Source organism: Lissotriton vulgaris, chromosome 6 (assembly GCF_964263255.1).
Source record: "Lissotriton vulgaris chromosome 6, aLisVul1.2, whole genome shotgun sequence".
NCBI lineage: Eukaryota > Metazoa > Chordata > Amphibia > Caudata > Salamandridae > Lissotriton > Lissotriton vulgaris.
Window position 1 is genome coordinate 1,686,928,321 of NC_141694.1, and position 22,534 is coordinate 1,686,950,854.

At 45.6% G+C, this 22,534-nt stretch overlaps 1 protein-coding gene across 1 annotated transcript in view; it reads left to right on the forward strand.

Moving 5' to 3' along the window:
* Positions 1 to 1,513: 1,513 nt before the first annotated feature.
* Positions 1,514 to 22,534, forward strand: part of SMYD2 (SET and MYND domain containing 2) — a 263,828-nt gene continuing 242,807 nt past the window's right edge. The window contains exon 1 of the mRNA XM_086927896.1: positions 1,514 to 2,030. Within this exon, the coding sequence (XP_086784022.1) occupies positions 1,849 to 2,030 (182 nt within the window). The 5' untranslated portion in view covers positions 1,514 to 1,848. The remainder of the gene's footprint in view (positions 2,031 to 22,534) is intronic.

Consider the following 22,534-nt stretch of genomic DNA (forward strand, 5'->3'; position numbering starts at 1 on the left):
ATTAGCAAATATAACAAAATGATGGATGGAGTGCTGAAACTTTTCAACCACTCACCCCCAGTCAAGAGATCTGGGTTTAATCCATCATTCTTTTTCTCACTATGCCACCCCAGTTTGGACCAAGTCAGTCTTGACCCTGCTCCACATGGGAACAGGCAAGCCCGAACTGCCAGGCCAGGTCCTCCCTGTACCGGAAACAGACATTCTGGGACGGCTTTCAGGGTATCACCCCTTATAAGACAGGCTAGCTTGAATCCAGTGGCACAGTGAGCAAAAGACCCACATCTGGGCATACTATTGGCCACTTGAGGCAAACATAGTAAATACAGTGGTAAGGGTAGGCCCAAAACTGAGGTCCATGTTCACGGCACCACTGAATTCAAGTTAGCATGGCTGATGAGGGTGATGCCCCGAAATCAGTCCCAGGATGCTAGTTTTCCCACAGGGAGGACCTGGCTTGGCAGTTCGGGATGGATTGTTCCCATAAGGACTGATTTTCATATGGGTGGGTCCAAACTGAGGTGGCATGTCGCCCTAAGTTGGCAGGGTATGCCCAGACATGTGTCCAGTGCTCACTGCGCCACTGGATTCAAGCTGGCCTGGCTGATGAGGGCTGTTTCCCCTAAACCTGTCCCACGATGCTTGTTTCCAGTCAAGGGAGGACCTGGCTTGGCAGTTTGGACTAGACTGTTGTCAAGATTGATTTGCATATGGCTGGGTCCAACCTGGGATGGTGTGGTGAGCAAAAGAACAATGGATTTGATCCAGGCAGGAGGATGAATATTCGCATTGTTCAGCATTCTGTCCATCATTTGTTCCTTTATCACTTAGAATCACTAAAAAGCAACTCAATGTCATTTTTATCCACATTTAAAAATAAATGAAGACAGGATAATAAGTGGCTAAGTCTGTATTTTTTTTGTAAAACAAATTGTGTAAAAATGGAAAACAGGAAGCCTTTATTATTGACTTTATCAGTCAGGAGCAATTGAACTGCTTCCTAGATAGGACACTTCAACTCCCCAATCAAATGACTGTAAAATAAAAACAAAGAGGCGAAGCCAAAGCACAGTCATTATACTGCGTTTGACTTCTTTTGTGATTAAGCGACTTAAAAAAAAAGACAGAACCAGGTGAGCTGCTCACATTTAAGCACTTAAGGAACAACCTGTGGTTTCTGGCAAAGGTAAATTCCTAGTCAATCATGTATTATAATCCTTGCAAATCAGTATCGCGGGATCTCTTAAACTCTCTGGTTTTGAAATCTTGTTACATTAATTGTGGCAGGCAACTGTTGGCCTAGCTGCCCTCGGCAGGCAGATGCAAGGGGTCCCTGCAAGCAGTTGTCACTCTGCACAGCTGTGGTGGCCACACGAGGGCTATGAGGGGCAGGCCGCCTGCAGCTCTACTTAGGTCACCATTACCTTGTATGTCTTGCATTTTTTTTCCCTAAGCGTGACGCGGCTCCATTAATAGCAAAGGAAGAAAAAAACGCGTAAAGTGCAGCTCCTCGAGGAGCTGGCAGAGCCAGGAAGAGACAATACAAAGTGTGACAGCAGCAGCAGCGGCGGCGGCAAGAGGCTGAGGAGCGGCCCCCACCCCCTGTGTGTGTGCGTGGAGAGAGACCAGCCTGCAGAGCGGCTTCTTCGGCAAGGCTGCAAGAGCAGGCCAGGGCGGAGACAGAGGCCTGGAGGGAGCAGGCACAGAGCCTGCACACAGGCCGGCAGAGGGCCCGCGCAGGCAGGCACAACCCGTCCCAGGGACCCAGCGCCGAACAGGCAAGCTACCGCTGCACAGAGACAGGCAGGCACAGTCCCCGGGGAAAGAGGCCACGGTCCGGGCTCCAGGATGAAGAGCGAGGCGGCGCCGCCCCCTGAGGGCATGGAGAGCTTCACCAGCCCGGGCAAGGGCCGGGGGCTGCGGGCTCTGCGGCGGTTCAGGGTCGGGGAGCTGGTCTTCGCCTGCCCGGCCTACACCTATGTGCTGACAGACAACGAGCGGGGAAACCACTGCGACTACTGCTTCACCAGGTACCGGGGGAGGGGCGCGCGCCGCGCGGCTGCTATGTGAGTGAGTGTGTGCGGCGCCTGCCATGTGTCTGCTGGCCCCGTCCCCGCAGCAGCAGCGGCAGACAGCGTGGCCCTGCCTGACGGCGTCAGCAGCCAGCGCTGTATCCGGGTGCAGGGCTTCCATGCCGCAGGAGGCAAACTCCTCCTCCCAGTCCCAGCACGGGCGGCTTCTGCGGAAGGAGCTCCTCTCTCGCACATGCAGCCCTGCACAACGAGTGACTGCGCACACCTGAGGCCAGCACCCCTGACTACACTCACACCACCACCCACTCCTGTCCCGGGTACCTGTAAACACTGCTACATGAGCCCCCAAAGAAACCTTCCCACCCGATACCGGAAAGCCACCTGTCCTTCACTTGAGCAGATCACTAAAGAGTAACTCCCCTCCCTGCTCTCTTAAAACCACCAGCTTTTGCATGACTGCCAATCCTAAAATCACCACCACTTCCGCCGAACAGCTGATTCCCAGCTTCTTAAACCAGCAGCCCCTTTGCCGCTTTTATTCTCTGCATAAACTCTGCCGACCCTTCTTCTTAGCAGACTTGTGCTAAAATGAGCGGCTCACACACCCCCTGAGATCTCGGCTTCATCGTCCACTCCCAAAGCAATGCTGTCACTTTACCTATACCCTGCAGCCATCGCATACCCGCATACCACTCTAACTTCTATCACCAGTGGCTCCTCCTTCTTCACCCCATCATAAAGATATGTTCTGTACAATGCATTTTAAAGCAGAAATTAATTACTGTGATTTTAGTACATCACCTAAATGAGGAGGCAGACTCAGTAGTTTCTTGTGGGGAGCTTATTTCTTTATTTAATACACTATGGCAGAAAGAGCGCCGGGCGTCTTGCTGGATCGCGCTCCGATCCGCTCATGCGCATTACGCTGCTCGCGCATTTACTTCCCGCGGTCCCGTCCTTGCTTGTCGCGTCATCACGCGCCTGCCAAGGACTAGACCGCTACACTACATATCTCCCTTTTATAATACACACAAAAATACAAACTAAGAGTCCACTGTTTCAACAACCCCCCCCCCCAATTCAAAGTCTCTGAAACCAGCGGGTATGACCACCGCTCTCCCTGCACGTGTACGCCTTACCGGGGTAGAAGCTTCTCTGACACCATCTCTCACCGGGCTCAACATTCCGCTCCTCATCTGACTCAGTTCATTTCTCTAGGGTGTCAAGTCCTTTTCGACCCTCTCTTCCTCTACCCTCGGAGCTTCCAGATCTTCTCCCTCTGCATACACATATCCTTCCTCTTGGCTTTCACCTTCTTCCGTCAATCTCTCCTCTGTGCCACTCAGTCCTTGATCTTGTTGACTTTTCTCTTTTTCTTCAGGCCACTGTAGGATTTTGTTAATTTTAGCCATGCGGTCATGGGACCACACATTACCATCACTGAGCAACGCAGCTCTGTCATATACTTCCTCCACTTGCATGGATGGGCTGTACTTGCTTTCTCCTTTCCTTTTCAGCACAACCAACTTGACTCTCACCCGTTCCCCTTTTTCCAAAGCCGCTTCCTTCACATTTCTTCTCCTGTTATAGTGTTCAGTATATACCTTTTGGGCTCTTTCGAGATTGTGCTGGACTACAGCAGGTGACCACTTGCTGGTGACGGTCTTCTCTCTCCAAGACCCCATTGTCCTTCGTGAACGGGTGCCTGCCGCTTAGGAGCTGGAAGGGGCTGTACCCTGTAGAGGTGGGGGTAATCCTGTACGCCCATAACATGCTTTGGACTTCCTTCTCCCAATCCTTTCCCTTCATGATGGCGGCTTGTATGGACCCCATGAGGACTCGATTAAATCTCTCCACCTGTCCGTTGCTCGAAGGATGGTACACTGATGTGTGTTTCACTTTGATTCTATTCCTTTCTGCGTACTTGTTCCACTTCTCCGATGTGAACTGCGAACCATTGTCACTAAGGATCGTCTTTGGGATTCCTTCTCTCATGAACACTGAGGTGAGAAACTTGATGATTGTGTCAGTGTCCATCTCTTCCTGCACGTGTATTTCTTACCGGGGTAGAAGCTTCTCGGACACCATCTCTCACCGGGCTCAACATTCCGCTCCTCATCTGACTCAGTTCAATTCTCTGGGGTGTCAAGTCCTTTTCGACCCTCTCTTCCTCTACCCTTGGAGCTTCCAGATCTTCTCCCTCTGCATACACATGTCTTTCCTCTTGGCTTTCACCTTCTTCCGTCAATCCCATCCTCGTCGCCACTGTGATGTTAGTACATCACCCAAATGAGGAGGCCGACTCAGTAGTTTCTTGTGGGGAGCTTATTTCTTTATTTAATACACTATGGCAAAAAGAGCGCCGGGCGTCTTGCTGGAACGCGCTCCGATCCGCTCCACAGATGCGCATTACGCTGCTCGCGCATGCGCACAACTTCCTGCGGTCCCATCCTTGCGTGTCGCGTCATCACCCGCCCGCCAAGGACTAGACCGCTACCCTACAATTACTTTTATTACAACCCTTGGATTTAGGGAGCCGTCCAATTTATAATCTATGACATTTTCTTTGAGTATCTATCTCTCTATGCTGTCCTTCCCACCAGTTGCCCTGAAACCAGGGATACAGGAATTATGCAGCAATGGAAGACCAAATAATGCTGCAGGGTTGATTAAAATATGCATCAAGAAAAAGCAAATTATACAAGCATATTTTTGGGTATTTATTTATTAAATGAGTTTTGTATAGCGCTGGCTAGACTCGAAGGTATCGGAGCGCTTTACATAAAGATCCACAGAGTTGCAAAATTACATCAGTTACAACTTGCATAATATAGCAGTAAACATTTAAGTAGCATAGGGGACGAGGTTCATGGAGCGGAGAAAAGTAAGAGGGTAGGGAAAAGGAGTAGGGGGGAGATACGACGGTGAGACGAAGGGAAAGTCTGTCCAAGGTCCGGCTGGGTGGTGCGGGCCGAGGGGGAAGTCCATAGCCCATCTCCTCAATAGCTATCATGTAGCTCCGCGGTCATCAACCAAATAGCTAAGTCTCCACGGAAAAACATTAAAGAAGACGATAAGAAAGGAGCATAGAGGGAGAAGTGGGAGGGGTGAATAGGTGGGAGGGGAATATGACAAAGAGACTAAGGAAAGTCTGCCCAAAGTCCGGTTGGGGAGGTGACAGGCGAGGGGGAGTCCACAACCCATCTCCTCTTTAGCTATCCGGCAGCTCTACTGGGCATCGGTCAAATAGCTAAGTCCCCACGGTCACGGGAAAGATCCCAGAGTAAAAGTCCAGAAGGGTGAGCAGGAGCAAGGTCAGGTGAGGGCTGTGATCAAGATCGAAGGCCAGTTATATTGTCCAGGAGTAGTAGAGCATCATGGAGTGACCCACTGAGGCGGCCATCTTGAGGTCAGGCACAGGGATTGTGTCTATGATGTATAAAATCAGTCAGTCCCAAATATTCTCAATAACTCGAAATGCAAAGGGGGTGTGATCTATGCAGTGGTGCCCCACAGACTCATTGATTGCAGCATGCAGACCAGGAAGGTGATCAACTAACTACGGTTGCCCCGATTAAGTCCCGGCACTACAGGGCTTTGTAAATTTGTAAATGTGATTTTACAGACGCGCACTTCAGTCAAGCTACACGCCCGAACACGACACCTCGCACGGTGACACACCAGATCTATTCCTCTGGCAAGAAATTGACCGGCAGAACACGAAGAACAAGACTCATCCTTTATTTACTTCGATCTTCCAATCCCCAATTGATAATTTCAGATTGCTCACTCTTTGTTTTTAACTAACATAAAGATCGAAACGCCGTCGACTCTTACAACTGGGACTCCATCCATTGTATATATTTAGTTGGAGTTCCTTCATATTGTCAATGTGATGTTATGGTTTTTATTTCACTTTTCACTTAGTCACAATACGCACTTTCCCAATTACATGAGCACCTGAACGGATTTTTGAGCTTCAATGTGTTTAAATTAAAATAAACCCTAAATGTATTCCTACAAACCTGCTCCCTCTTTGATCAAGTGTCAAACCTAATTTGGACGTACCCCGCCCTACAAGGGCAATTTATATAGACACACAGTCTCTCTTTCTGGACCTAGTAAGGCCAACCCTGGACCATTGTACTCACTAAACACTATGCAGTGGTTCGCAAGACGACAGGGCCCAAGTTCACGGGCCCTGTCCTCTTGCCGCACCACTGCATAGTTTTAAAAAGGGGGCGAGTGTGTCACTCCACCTCCAGCCACAACCGTAACTCAGAGGTAATGAGGGCAAGTGAGTAGAATGATGTGCAGCGATCACCCCAGGGGGGTTGGCCGGTAAATCGGGATGTGGCCTGAGGGTAGGGGCCATCTCAGAAGGACCGAAACGGAGGTCATCAGCATCAGAAAGCATCATTGTTGGTCCCCGGAGCGATCCCACAGCTAGCTCCCTGGGCGCCATCTTGGCATCTTCGCTAGCAGGCAAAGTCATTGATTTATTCGTGAGAGAACAGCACATGAGTGCAAGGGCGATCGCCGTGCAGATTAAATGGTGCTCGGGCGCCAGTGTCTGCTAATTCTCCTGCCGAGGTCCCGATCTCCGCAAAGGGATTCGGCAGCGAGACAGCTGCTGGTTCGGCTCATAGTCCCCTCCAGCCGCATCTGCACCTTACTGATGTTTCGGACCGGAAAACTCCTTGTTTAGGCAGTCTTCCTCCCGTGGGGGGCGTTCGACAGGGTAGTATTACTTCATTATTATTATTATTATTGTTATTATAATTGCATTTATTGAGCGCACAGCTACCCAGACGTTTCCCGGCGCTAGAGCAAACGGAGGATGAACCAGTGTAGAAAACCAAAGGCATGGCAGTTACATGTTAAAAAGCCAGGTCTTAATACCTTTGCGGAATGTCATATAACAGACTTCCGAGCAAAGGAATTGGGGCATAGAGTTCCATAAGGAAGGAGCCAGAAAGGCGAACGAACGTCCGCCCATCTTGGCTCGCTTGACACGTGGAATTAGAAACTTGTTTTGGGTAGAAGATCTTAAAGTGCGGGATGGGACATAATGCTGGACCAAGGAAGATAGGTATTTCGGGGCTTTGTCCATTTTAATACGGTGCATAATGCAAAGGGCTTTGAATTTTATACGGCTCTCAATTCGTAACCAATGCAGTTTGTGCAGATGGGTAGTAGCCGAAGATCTAGCAGGTAAGTTACATATCAGGCGAACAGCCATATTCTGAACCACCTGAAGTTTCTTTAATACCTCCTTACAGGCGCCCAGAAGTAGTACGTTCCCGTAGTCCATCCGAGAGATGACAAGGGCTTGGACCACGGTTCTCAGGGTATCCACTGGGAGCATCCATGTGATTTTTCTAAGCCACCTGATGATGGTGGTGCAGGTGGCAGAGACCTTTACCACATGTTGCTTCAGTGACAGCTGGTTGTCGAGCAGAACCCTGAGATTACGGGCTGAATCTGAGGGGGTAGGTAACGGGCCCATCCGCGGAGGCCAATGTTGCGGGCCCCACAAAGAAGTATTGGGACCGAATAGGAGCAGCTTCGTTTTGTCCCCATTGAGCTTTAGTTTATGTCTCTGCATCCAATTGGCGATCTGTTCCAAACCAGACTGCAAGGAAGACGACGACGCGTGATTCTTGGTGGAAAGTGAGTAGACGATTTGAGTGTCGTCAGCATAAGAATATATTGTGAGACCCGCTTGCTCTGCCAAGAAAGCAAGCGGTCTCACGTAAAGATTAAAAAAGAGGGGACTAAGAATCGACCCTTGGGGAACACCGTGAGGGGAAGAGTAGATAGAAGAAACAGAAGTAGAGGAAAAGACCTGAAAAGTGCGATTAGAAAGAAAACTGGCAATCCAAGCCAGGGCTGTACCATCAATCCCCACGGATTGCAAGGTGGACAATAGGATGGGATGGGAGACAGTGTCAAATGCGGCACTCAAATCAAGCAAGATGAGTGCCACAGTCTCCCCATTGTCCACCTGTCTCCTGATGGTCTCAGACACGCCAAGAAGCGTAGTCTCCGTGGAGAAGCCAGCCCTGAACCCAGACTGAGAGCAGTGAAGAAGGTGAGAAGATTCGACATAAGAGGTGAGAAGAGAATTCACATGTTTTTCAAGAATTTTAGAGTAACAGGAGAGGAGAGAGATAGGACGAAAATTAGAAGGGTTATTAGAATCCGCATTGGCCTTCTTTAGCAATGGAACCACCATCGCGTGTTTCCATTCACTGGGGACTGTAGCCTCCTCCAATGAGGCGTTCAGCATATCTAAAATGATCTGAAGCAAGTTTGGGTCCAAGGTGCCCATTATTTGAGGGGGCAGAGGGTCAAGGGGGGAGCCCGATTTAATTTCATGTAAATATTTCTGGAGGAGCGGGAGAGATATCGGTTCCCAAGAGTGAGTTAGTGAAGTAGTATGAATACCATCATCAGCAACAGCGAAACAGGGGGTGGGAAGTACGGGCTCAGGGATAGTAGGAGCATTGGGAGTGGCGTCAAGAATAGCATAGATCTTATCAATTTTATCCAAAAAGAATTCAGCCAAAGCATTGCATTGAGAAGAATCCAAAGAAGGGTCTTTTGGTGCAGAGGACATGCCAGAAGGATCTTTTACTAATTTGAACAGAGCCTTAGGTCTATTATGGGCCTTGAGTATGATGCTGTTTGCATGATTAGCTCTAGCAGTGTCACAGGCGGAGTGGTATGCCCGAAGGGCAGCCTTGTAGTTTGATTTCTTAAGTGTGCAATAGTCCGAACGCCATATGCGCTCCAGTTTCTTGCAACGGGATTTTTCCTGACGCAATGAGTCGTTAAACCAGGGAGCTGGTGGTTGATGGAACTGTGACTTGTTCCTCTGAGTGGGAAGGCACAAATCTAGGGCTGTATTTAGCCAGGAATTGACCACAGATACCTCCTTGGTAGAGATAATAGGAGACGTTGGTTTGGAGTTGTCGAGGCAGGAATTTAGTTTGTCTATATCCAAACGTTTCCAGTTCCTGCTAGCTTTGTGAGGGTGAAAGCTAGAGGAATTATTGTGAGCTGGTATCCTAATTGAAAAGTTGACAATAAAGTGATCAGACCAAATGACAGGAGAGGAAGAGTGGTGAGTAATACAGTTGAGGTTTGAGATAATGGGATCCAATAAATTACCGGCTTTATGGGTGTGGCCGGAATTGTGTAGGTGAAGGTCCAGGGCAGCTAAGTCCTGAAGTAAACTCATACTAATGGGACCAGATGTGAGATTAAAATGAATGTTTAAGTCACCCACTACTAAAAAGTTAGTGGATTGTAAAATAAGGGGAGCGATGAGCTCGGGAAAGGAAGAAGCCCATGAATTGGCCGAACTCGGGGGCGATAAATCAGGGTACCAGTCAAAGTGTAATGCGGGGTGAGAGAAAGTTTAAAGAGGCCAGCCTCGCAGTTTGGGAAATCTAAATCCTCCCATTTACAAGAAGACTCTCTTTTAAAAATTATCGCTATGCCTCCTCCCTCCTTGAGCACACGATTTCTCCACAAATAGGTGTAGTTATTAGGGAGAGCCATGGCAATGTCAGGACCAGAACAATTGCTAAGCCATGTTTCCGTTAGAAACATTGCGGCAGGACTTGCTGATTCGAGAAGATCAAAAATCTCTCTTATGTTTTGCCAGAGATCGGCAATTTATGCTGATAAAATTCATAGAAGGAATCGATGTAGGCATATTAGAGGGGGCCGAATGCGTAGCCTGGGTGGTGGTCCAGAAGGAAGAGGACAGGGAGTCTGTGACCGCAGGGATGGAATCCAGAGTGAGGGCACAAGCACAACATTTTAATGCAGCATCTTGGCAATTAAAAATTGAAGCCAAGGTGCAGGAGGAGGTCTGTAAAGACCATAGGTCAGAACGGGAATATGTTATGTAGCCCGGGGCCGATGGAGTGGCCCCTGGTCCCGTCCTGGCGCGGACGGGCGCAGACGGGCAGGACTCTGGCTTGGCTTGTAATGTTTACACTTCCTTACACTGCCCGGTCATAGGTTTCACCTCAGTACCTGTTTAACAGCCAACTATATCAAGAAGCAAAAGAAAGGTGATTGGTCGTCATTTGCAAATTTCCTTCCACTGTGCGGCAACAGGTGTCACTGCCTTTTTAGTAACTTTTGATCTGTTTGAGCTAGAAAGGTGTTTTGTTATAATTTGCAGATTATGGCTAACGTGACAAATAGCATTTATGCCCCGAACCAAGATCAAATTCCCTTTCTGTACAGCTCTCTAAGCCACTGTCGGACATGGCATCAAGCAACCTAATCCTGGGGGGGGGGGGGGGGTGTAATTGACCTGGTAATGCATAGATCCACACCCCTCTAGAAGGTACAATGGAAGCCTCACTAGCTAAAGGCCTACAGCAATAGATATCCAGGTGGGAGCTTTTAGGCGTGTGAAGACTACAAAACAAACAAAAGAGGGAATACTCCTGTTGCTGGACCATTTATTTTCTCCATACCTGATTATATATGTTTCTCTGCTCCAATCAATTGGCACCCGCGCTGACGGGGCAAAAGTACCTGGGGCATTCCATATCGGACCATAGTCCTCTTCTTTTGAGGTTTGCCTCAACTCCCGACAGGGCCCCCATCCTGTTATGGAAATTAGACCCCAACATACTTGAAGACAACTGTTCCAGACAGCAGCTGTCAGATGCCATTTCGTCTTATTTTAAAAAGAACCAAGGAACAGCAAGCATCCGCCTGATAGACTGGGACGCATTTAAGGTGGTGGTGAGGGGACAATGTATGGGCCAAATGGTGGGTGCCAGACGGGAGATTAATCAGAAATCAGGTCGCTGGAAGTCCAAATACTGACACTCCGTAGGGAATTCGGGAGAGAAGTGGATGCCAAAAAACGACTGTCGGACGCAAAAAGCAAATAGAATGAAATCTGGGAACGGTTGAGACTTCTAGATTTTCGAATTTACCAGTAAAAGGAGGGAAGGCTGGGAAATTACTAGCTTGGTTAATTCGGCCAGAAGGCAGCGGGTCCCCTATCCCCAGCATCCTAACACCTGAAGGACAGACGATTTTCCTCCCCCAACATTATCAATGATACATTCAGAGACTACTACGTTAAGCTATACAAGAAGCCAGGAGAGGTACTGGAAGAAACAATAGTGACTTACCTAGAGGGGTTGGGATTACAAGGGGTAGATCAGGCCACACTGAAAAGCCTGGAGATGGTGGTCACCACACAGGAAATCAGTGCAGCAATCAAGGAAATGGCCAGAGGGAAAATGCGAGGGCCGGATGGTCTCCCGGCAGAATTTTATTATACTTAAGTAGCGCTTCTGACCTCACGACTTTAGAAAATGTACGCCGCTGCGTTACAAGCGGGTTGCCTCCAGTTTCCACTAGAGAAGCACTGGGGTTCCCATTGCCCAAAACTAAATCAGACTTGTCAGGTACGGGGGTCTTCCGACCGCTGTCAATGCTGAATCTCGATTTCAAATTTCTTAGCAAGGTGTTGGCCAATAGGCTTCTGCCACACATGCAGCGACTGGAGCACAAAGACCTAAAAGGGTACATCCCAACCCGGTTGACCTCTAACAACTTGAGAAGGCTGTACAATGTTCTTTTTCACAAGGGCTTGACGAAGTACCCAGATGCTGTGGTGATGACGGTAGATCTGGAAAAGGCCTTTGATTCACTACGATGGGACTTCTTGCTGCAGGTGAGGCGGAAAATGGGACTAGGAGATAAATGGTTGCGATGGTTCGCTTTTTGTACTGTGTCCCAATGGCAAGGGTGCGCACAGCAGGAGTGGTGTCTGTGCTTTGTTCCATTAATAGAGGGATTCACCAGGGCTGCCCACTGTCGCCACTGCTCTTTGCTCTGGCTATGGAGCTGCTTGCAGAACGCTTCAGACATGAGTGTAGGAACCAGGGAATAATACTGGATGGATCGGTACATATAATATCATTATATGCAGACAATATTAAATTATACATACAGGATGGAACACGGGGCATATTGAGAGTGATTCAAATTTTGGAGGAGTTTGCGGAGTTGTCTGGGCTCCGAGTTAACACTCAGAAGATCCACATATTTCCAGCAAGGCCCACACTTGCCAAACCGATAAACCTCCCAGCGGGACCCCCATGGACCCTGAGCTCCTTTAAATACCTAGGCATTCAGTTGTTCCATAGTGAGACAGACCACTTAGACAGCAACCTGGGCAGGGCCATTCGAGCACTAAAGGTAAATGTGTCCTTTTGGCGATCCCTTAAACTCTCTGTTATGGCCAGAATAGCGCTTTCCAAAATGGTTCTACTACTCAGGCTGCTATGCTATTTTGTTAATCTTCCCGTGGGGATCCCAAAGAGATGGTTTAGGGACATGTACCCCTTGTTGAGAGACCTGATCTGGGATAGTGGTCGAAATACAGTATCCCTCATGATCCTGTGACAACCCTTAACAATGAGGGGAGTTGGTGCTCTGGAATTTGAAGCATACTACCCAGCGGGTCCGCTTCAGTGGCTGGCCCAGTGGCTGGATGTGAGGGTGTTTGAGACACTGGCACCAGCACAATCCCCTCATGGGACATTACTCCCTAGGATATTAAACTCCAAACACAAGAACAAAACTATGGGGGTGCTGCTAAAAGTAGCCTTGAAATGCTGGGATAGATGCATAAGGTGCACTGCAGAGACACCCCTTTATGCACCCGACCTAACAATAGTAGGACTACCACGGATGGGTGACGGTTCCCCCTTCACACAGGGCTAATTGAAAGAATGGGTGGTAGGGGGAGTGACAAAAGTCTGGGACTGCCACCAGGATGGAGAATTACTCCCCCTGCCAGAATTCCTGGAATATCATGAACTATCGCTAGGTCAGATCTTAAATTACCACAATGTCCGGGGAACACTGACCACACTCTGGGTTAGAGACACACACAAACCCAATACACACACGGCCCTCCAGGCAGTGGTGACACTCGGATGCGCCAGACACCTGTTAAAATGGTTATATGTGGCAATAATGGCCCTGAAGGAGATGCCCCTATCACACAGACAAGAGAAATGGGAGGACCTAGTTGGTAGGCCTCAGACTAGTGCAGAATGGAAGAAAGGCTTTGGAAGCCCAAAAAAGATCTCAAGGAATGCCAACTTTAAACGTGTACAGTTTAATATACTCCATATGACCCACCTCACACCACATAGGCTCAACATTATGTATGGGAAAGGAGATCAGAAATGCCCTAGATGCGCAGAACTAGATGCCCATTTTGCACTCCTGATGTGGAGTTGTACAGTGAAACGGACATACTGGCTGAAGATTATAGAGACCCTAAACAGAGTCTTTGCACACACTGTGAAATGCTGTCTGGAAGTTTGCCTGTTAGGACATTTTCCAAGCCCTAAAAGCAAAAGAATTGGGCACAGGTTTGTCACCTGGCCTTTCCTTTGGCGAAACAGCAAATTGCCCTCAGATGGCATGCGAATGTGGGACCCAGAATGTCTGAATGGGAAAGTGATGTGTCGACTTGGGCTAGGGCTGACGAAAGGGACTAGCACAAGAGGACAAAATTATCAAAAGGCGCAAACCCTTGGCTGAACTCATGGCGGAAATATTAAGGGCATGGAAAACTCGAGGATCATGGGAAAATGAGAATCACATTGAGGATCCCCGGCGTGCAGTAGAAGAAGAGACTGCCATCAACCGGGCGCCAGACAAGCATACCATTAGAAACATGCACTACAAAAAGATAGTGCGCACAGGCAGCAGAGTTAACAGCCAAACAAAGTTTCCTAAAGTCTGAAGACACGCTGAAGCAGTTTCATATTTATTACTTCTCCAGCTCAGCTGCTCCCACTTCTTACCTCAGCAGCACTCTTAAACCCAGATGCTATCTATCCTGAGCAGTAAACCGTGAGCTCAACTACTGTTTCTTAAGAGCGGCGCAGCATAGACGCTGTATCTTTCCCTCAAAGAAGCACTAAATAGGGAAACCTGAACAGCGTTCCATGGAATTAGCTGCATTCTTCCTTAGAGTCAATGCATTAACTGCTCTCCCTCCTGAGCAGCAACCTGTAGACTCAGAAGGTCTCACTTCTGAACTGACCTGATTGCTCAGCAGCATTTCCTCCTGCGAAGGGTTCTGTAGGCTCAGCTTTATTCCCTTCTAAAGTTGCACACTTATATCGGCATTTGCGAATTCTTATTTGCGAAAAATAGCGAATCGCAAATAAGAATTCGCAAAAGCCTATGCATCATTTTTCTCGCAAATTTTATGCGAATCAGTAAAAATTGCAATTTTTACCGATTCGCATGATATTTGCGATTTTTCTATTGCGAATTCGCAATTCCCATTCATTCCTATGGGCTAAAAGGCCAATAGGAATCAATGGGCAATTGAAAAATCGCAATTCATGAATGCATTTCAAGGGTGGAGAGTGGGGTCCAATGACCCCCCCTGCACCCATGAAATGTACTTTTCAGTACAAGGTACATACACACATGTCCTTAGGACATGTGTGTCTGTAATTGCACAGTTTAAAAAAAGCAATTTAAAGCAAATTTAAACCATTTCGCAAATTACCACGAGGAATTTGCGATTCCTTAAGAGCAATCGCATTTTTGGAGTTCGCTACAAATAGCGATTTTTCCAAAAATGCATGATGCATACTAAAAAGGTATTTAGGAATCGCAAACGGCCGATTTTACCGAATCGCACCGTTTGCGATTCCTAAATAGCTTGATGCATGTGCCCATTAGTCTCAACTGCTCTCTCCTGAGCAGTACTGCCTTGCCTCGCATGGCCTTCTGAGCAGCAACCCCTAAGCTCTGCTTCTCTCCCACCTAAGCAGAAAGATCTATGCTCAGCAGTTCTGAACTGAAATTCATAGGTTCAGCAGCGGGCCTTCCTGAGAAGTGCGCTATAGGCTCAGCTTTACTGAACAGCGCTGCCTTAACTCAAATGACCACTCCTGGATAGCAATCCCTGAGCTCAGCTGCCTATCCTTCCCCTGAGCAGCAGTATGTCTAATACGCGACTCCCACTCCAGAGCAGCACTCTCTAGGCTCGGCCTATCACCAGAAGCGCTCCCAGGGCCCAGCTTCAACGAAGACCAACCCTCTTTTTGAAGAACACACATTCTTGCCAGGCCTCCTTCTTCAGAATAGTTATACAATTATACTTTCTCGCTGAGGGGCGTTTTTTTACATTGCATGCATTAGTATGGCATGTCCCTGACATTGTTTCCATGACAACTTCTTTAAAAATCTAACTTAACTTGTCTGCTTGTGGGAAGAGAATATTCTTCTTTTGTTTTTGTTTTAATGAGCAAAAAGGCTTTGCATTTTCTTTAAAAATCAGAACGCGGGTTCTTATTCGCACATGATGCATGAACCGCACAATTGGCTTCTACCCTATCTTCACAACCTGTGAATCCTTAAATTGGTGATACAGACCCATGCTGTGACATGGTTATTGTCATTGGAATGTAAAATAAGAAATGCAAGCCTGTGTACATCATATGTTGAACACTGCCTGAAGATGCTGGCAAGGATCAGTTCAAACATGTTCACACAGCTGCAGTAAGGGGCAGGAGCATAGAGGTGGGTCAAACTGGTAGTCTCGCCAGGTTTAATTTGTAGACCCCAGACCATGGGTGCTTCAATACACTGACACTAATGCCGGCCATGGGTGCCACCCTAGCCAAGAGTCGGTCTCTTATCCAATCATCTACACTGGTTCCCTGCATTCCTGCTTCTTCATTGCTGAAGGAAGCTAAACACTTTTGCTGCAGCCTAGTTGAATATTTTAGATTGAAGGGTGATTGGGAACAAAGGTCATTTGTGCTCTATACCATGGCCTAGGGAAGCCTGTCATGCAAGCAGCAGTGGGAGAAAACTGCTGTATGTTGTATGGCTTCTCCATTCACCACTCTGCTAAAGCACCACCGCCACTGGAATCAGCGTCTGCTCAAATAAGTTTTAAGTTGGGACCATCTTAGCTCTGATTTTAGCAGATGACCAAATTCTTGGTAAATTGCTGAGGCATCCCCATAAGTTGCTTGCATCTTTACATACAATTCAAATCACTGCCTCTGTTGGAACTTTGATGGTAATTAAGTTCACATTCAGGTAATATAGTATAATCAGTGGCAAAATTAGCTTATGATGTTAAAGTTCTTAAGGGAGAGAGAGAGAGGATGGGTATCGTTTAATCATATAATACACATGGGGACATCTGAGGGGAGAAAGGTGGATGCAAGCCACATAAAATAAATGAGTTACCAGATTTTTTAGACCAGTTATCTGCCCTTAGTTGGCATTAACTGGGGTAGCAAAAAGATAGTCCACCAGGGAAACTGGCCACTGGAGATTCACGTTCCATAGTGTGATGAGTTGCCAAAAACAATCACAACCTGCACCTCAGGAAGTTTATTTAATAACTGGTAACTCATTTTCAGTTCAGTTTGATGTGGTTAAAGCCGCTAGACCATCTAGTTTATTATTATGTTAAGCTGCAGATACAGTTTCTGGAAGCGAGGTCTTACGTTGAGGGTGCAATTCAGAGAAGGCAGTGGTTACATTTGAATGGGGTTCTCACTGAGGCACCAAGGGTCAGACTGCAAACATATTCTTATTGACAAAGTCCCTCCTGGTGTGATTTAATGGCCACAATGTGTGTTTTGATATGGACATTTTTTTTAGCAGGCAAGTATTCATGTCACTTTGGAACAAGATAATAGATGATGCCAGGTGGCTGAGGGTTCCAAATTTGTGGGACATATTTGTGCAAAGACATGTTAATAGCATACCTTCTCATCAAGTTTGTTGGTTTTCGGTACAGGTCATACTCGCTGCTCAAAGCAAAGGATCCACCTGAGATTGCTGACTTTGGGAATGTTGTGGTGGAATGCGTTGGAAGTTATAAAGCTGCTTGAGGAAGGCATAAAGTCTCGATGGGTAGCTAATGTAGAGTGATGAGAACATGTACATATGTTGCAGTTTTGAAGAACCTGAGATCAGCTGGACAGTCTCGTGGTAAAAAGTTTTCTTGCCGATGAGTCTAGATTTAGGAAGGCATTACAGGACTTGATATCCATAGCCTAATCTGAACATAAATACACTTGATTGTGAGATCCTTTACCCATAATCTTGCATGTGGAAGCCTAGATGAAGTCTTTTGTTGAATATGAAGATGAGGGTTGTAGTGAAGGATATTAATGCGTGATTTTTTTATTTATTTATTCATTTTAGAGTTTTATATAGCGAGAACTAGACCTGAGACATCGGGTATCAGAGCGCTTTATATGAGCTCCAGGTTCATTACAGATGGACACATTCATTTTTGCTAGGCACGGGGAGATTAAGTGAATTGCCATGTATCGCAGGATGTTGAGCGTCGTTGCTGAGACTCGAACCTGGTTCCCCAGCTTTGAGGTCGACCGCTCTAGCCATAAGATTCTTCTACAGGTGGTCAGTATTTTGCTGACTATGTCTTATTTTTTTTTAAAGTCCTGCATAATCATATTGATTCAATGCACCAAACACAGGACCTTGAAATTGCCATACATTCTCTCCCTGTTGATATGAGGGATGAGAACCAGGTGTGAATATGGTGAGTTGCAGGTGATACAGATAGGAGGAGAATCACTTATTTGTGGGATTCAGTTTGAGATGTGGTGAGACATCAGTACATGAATTTACTTCAGGATGTTTCATATTAACGATCACATGTTTTTCTTATGAGACAGGACTTCTTGGTTTTATCCGGCATGATGTCTTTGCCTTTCCTGGTCTTTAACACCTTAGCAGCTATGGAACGTCCAGCTCCAGTGCTGGACGTTCCATTGCGCAGGTGCAGTTGGAACGTTCAACGGCCGACGGCAGCACTCCCGAGGTAGTGGTGCCGTCGGCCGCCGAACGTTTGAAGCACTTAAGGGGTTAAACCAACTACAAAGAAACTGGTTTAAAAAGTGGAACCATACACTAGTATGACAATCTAGTTTATAACGCTCTCAAAAGCAGTAGTTCCAGTTCAATTTTGTTAGAAATTGTTTTTAGAGTCTTCAGTCCATGCAGAAAAATGAAGTTGGGAGCAAAAGACGTACCCCATTTTAAAGTCTGCTGGTGTTTAACATTGCTCATAAGAGCACACAGTAGAAGGCTCTTTCCTGTGAATTTTGCCTGCAACCTCTGTATGAAGCTTGAGGCGAGTGTCTAACATTGCACATGTGTGCTTAAATGAAAAATGCCTGATTTCAAGATGTATTAAACATACTTACCCAGGATAAAATTATGCCTAAAGCTTAATGTCCCCCGATGAGGCTTAGAGAGCAAGTTCAATAGCTGCACCTTGTACTTCACACAAGCAGGTCTGAAATCTAGACGCAAACTCCTCCCTTCCCCTTCATATCCAAGAAACTCAGATGGGAATCTACAGCTTTAGCCTTCTCTACAGCTTTGGCCTTCCCTCACCACTGAGATTCCTTAACCCCCTGACTGACCGTGATGAAGACCTAAAAATGTACTTCTTGACAACAACAGTAATAATGTTGAGTCGCACCTCTGTCCAAAGAAACAAAGATGTTCTTCACACAGTACTCTGCATTCACATTTTTGCTCTGATCGTAACCGCTTGCTGTTCACACAAACATTTTACCTCCAAACTGTCCAAGGCATTCACTATCATCCATGATTTCTCCAGCTACTTCCAGCCTGTTTTAATTACTGTGTACTACACATTCCAGGACATGTCCTCCAAAACATCAACAGTAGCTCCACAATCCCCTCTTCAAACCAGGCTGCCCCTTACAATCACCAACGCTAAACACTCAGTCCCCTTCACAATAATCTCATCGTGCTCTTTCACCCAAAACACTAAATGGAGTCCATAAAAACCGTTTATCCCACCTTGCTCCACCCTGCTAGCCAAGGCAACACTATCATTTTTTGTACACCTGTGCTACATAGAGGTGCCTACCTACCCCAGCCTAAACATGCTAAGGGAACTCCAGTGCTCAAATAGCCAACCCTGAGACTGTCAGACCTCAATAGTGTCCACATTGTGCCCGCTTACTTGGCTTCTCCGCTGCAGTGTCCTGGAGACACAAACTATGGCTCATGATAAAATTCGTTCTGGTGTTTTTTGCTAAATTTGGCAAAAGAAGATCACTCTTTATTTGAAATCCCCGCACACTGTTACAGTATATTGTCTATTAAGGTTTCAATGGGGGGCCACCAGATTGATAATATGAGAATTAGTCCTACATTCAGAAAAAAATAGTTAATTCAATATTTTGTTCAAATGTATTTTTTTTTCTCTTTGTTATTTTATGTAAGTGCAAAAGAAAAAAGGTGAGCATAACAAAAAAACTGCTAAACACAGTCAACATGTTTCATGATTACATTATATAGCGTTTCCATGGCTATAGTTCTCTATTTACCACATATTATGTTTATATCCTCTGCAAAGGGTACACTTTGTGTAATTTATCACATCCGTTCTTGGCAAAATTTAGTCTGGAAAGCTTGGAAATGTTGCCAAGAAATTCTTTTGAAAAATGATATGTCCTAGATTTGAGAGAGGTTAGCCCAGTAACATACAAAGGACCAAAAATACACCATAATTCTTAAAAATAGAAAAGAGTCCACTTTGGCTTGGTTTGCAATACTATTGTCTTCTTAGATGAAGTACATTTAGCTGAAGTGACACGGCCTGCGGTCTCGGAACAGACAGCCGCCTGTGTGAGCCTTGCAACTATTAATAGCTTGAGGTCTGCCCTCCATTTTGTAATATTAAGAACAACTGCAGTTGTTGATTGTATACGATGATAACCATTATCTGCAATTTAACTTTTACCAGTCATTACAAAGGAATAAGAGTGTATGATAGACATCTGTAAGAACGCACGTCATGATGATTCATGGAATTCAGTGAACAAGTTAATCCAAATGCTAGAATCAGTGATGTTCTAGTCCAAGTCTCCTCCTCCTCTGAACAGCTTGAATGTAATGGGAGTACATTCGCATGAGATTACCTTTGTATTGTATCATAAATAATGTGGCATGGACTGACCCTATTGTAATATAAGTGCACTGGCAGACCTGACCTTTGTGTTGCTGTTTATGGATAAAATTCTGTGTCGGACGATCAACTAGCTTAATGGGTGGCGGCTACTCATCAAATTGTTTATATCTGTATCTAGTAAATTTACACTAAGAAGATCCACCAGTCTTTTATGGTCTTTCTCTTGAGTAATTTAAATCTTCACTTGAATTATTGTGTCTGGCATTGAATAATGCTGTTAATGTCTCATTCAATTCAGAAGACGTACAAAAGCCTTGGGCCATTTTGTTGATTTTAATAACAAGAAAGAGAGGTCTCATTGTACTCTTTTCTTGTCCCCTTCCTACCTATCTCATAAAATGAATGGATTAAATGGAAGAGAAGGTCATCGATGCAACATCCAGTTGGTTACCTTGTATGGAGTGAGCCTGGTGGAGTAGCACTGTAATGTTTATTTCTTGATTTCAAAATAGTTAAAAAAAGAATAGGTGTGTACTTTTACCATTCCACTCCAGTTCTTTTTTTAAATAGTTTATTTACGCAATAAAAAGTGCCTTAAAATAAAAAACACACTGCTGGTGACCATTACATTGACTAAAACAAACACTAGGAGAATTGACTAACCTGGGCTAGAGAATATTGTGGAAGTCTATGGAGAGCTTAGACCGTCCTTCTTTGTGAGGGTAGTGCACTTGTAAATTCAGAATTTCGTATCCTGTGCTCTGTCAGCACAAATGATGCATCTTCATTAAAATCTCATCACTCCCACTATGAAAAAAAGCTTTGATAAGTAGTATACAACTGGTATAATGAGAATCCTCATTGTCCCATTTTACTGTAATTGTCCTCACACACTCTTTTATCTATGATTATAAACTTATAAAAAGAAGCACTTCACATTTTTTCACAAGTGCCTTTAATTGGAGATTAGTCCTTCATCACTTGTAAAGTTCCTAGCCTCCTCCCAGCAAACCTAAATCTGTTATAGGTGGCGTCTCCTTCCTCCCACTTCCGCTACAAGTCCAGGCTAGCATGTGCATCCCTTGAGGATCACATTATGTATGTGTAATGTTTAGCTAGGCTAGTAAAGTACACATACATTGGCCTCAATTCAGAATCTCCATTTTAAATATTTCCTTTGAGTTCCTCCTTATTTGGTTGCCTGGCTCATGGTTCCAAGTGCACATATATTCAAAATCTTCTATAAATAGCCTGGTAACTGTCACTATTCTATTGTTCGCTTATTCTCACACACCAAGTGGACAAGGCGGATTGAACCACTAATGTAACCCACATTCGAGCAACGTCCTCGTCCTGGTTTCACGCCCTGTCATTGGCTGTGAAAGAAAGGCTCCCCCATTCTCTGATTTAAGGTTCCATTCACCCAGTCTTGGAGGAACTGCCTTGGGTCTAGACGCAGAGCGAGTGACTCTCTTGTGATAGTCAACCTCCTGAGAGATGAGCTCGTTCTGAAGTAGTCTGTGTTTCTTCTGTGTCTGTTGTTTTGTTTCATTCTGAACCTGTAGTCACGATTTTAAGTTTTGACTATGTTTTAAATTATAGGTACTTTTAAATAATGACCACTCCTAAAATTACTTATGGAGGAAGAGAGGTTCTAAAACTACTCTGGTCTTTTACTGGCCTCCTCATTCTACAGTGATGCTTGGTTGACATCAGCTTAGCCCCTGTCCACTTTCACACTGTGTAGATGTGTCTGCCATCTTATTTTTCTTCTGTCAGCTGCTGTGTATGCCTTTAATTATGGGGCTAGACTAATGGCATGCTTGCTCTTCCCTTTGTCCTGAACGTGCTGGCCCACTTCAACCCTTGCTGCAAATCTTCTGTGAGCATCATCAAGATATCACCCCTTTGATATATGCTTGTCCATCCCCTGGTATTGCTTGATTTGGCGCCTGGGTAGGGGATGCCAAATAGTTTGTCCACATTCTCCCAACATACTTGTGAATGAGGAAACATCAATTCATGACCTTGTGGGATATCCTTGTTATGACTTATCTATTAATATTCAACTTATGAGTTATTGTTCATAGTGATTTTAATTGGTCAGTTGAGTGCAATTCTGAACCCAATGTTATTTGTTTTAAATTCCGACCGTCATATATACGGTTTGTTTTATGGATTGCTATCATAATAAACTTGAATGGAATTTAATTGATCATTTAATATGTATGAACAATGAATATTTATTAAACAGTTGCTAGCTGCTATGGAGTATTTACATGGAAAAGGTAACCAAATAAATAATGGGCAGATGTTCACTGAGTAATGTCAGATTCCGCACATACCGGATACTAAACAAGCAATTGCCACACACACTGCAGATTCGCTGACCTCTGTGTATGTATTTCCATATATGTACATGTATTTTTGTTTTGTGTGTTACAAGAATGCAGTCTGTTTCGAA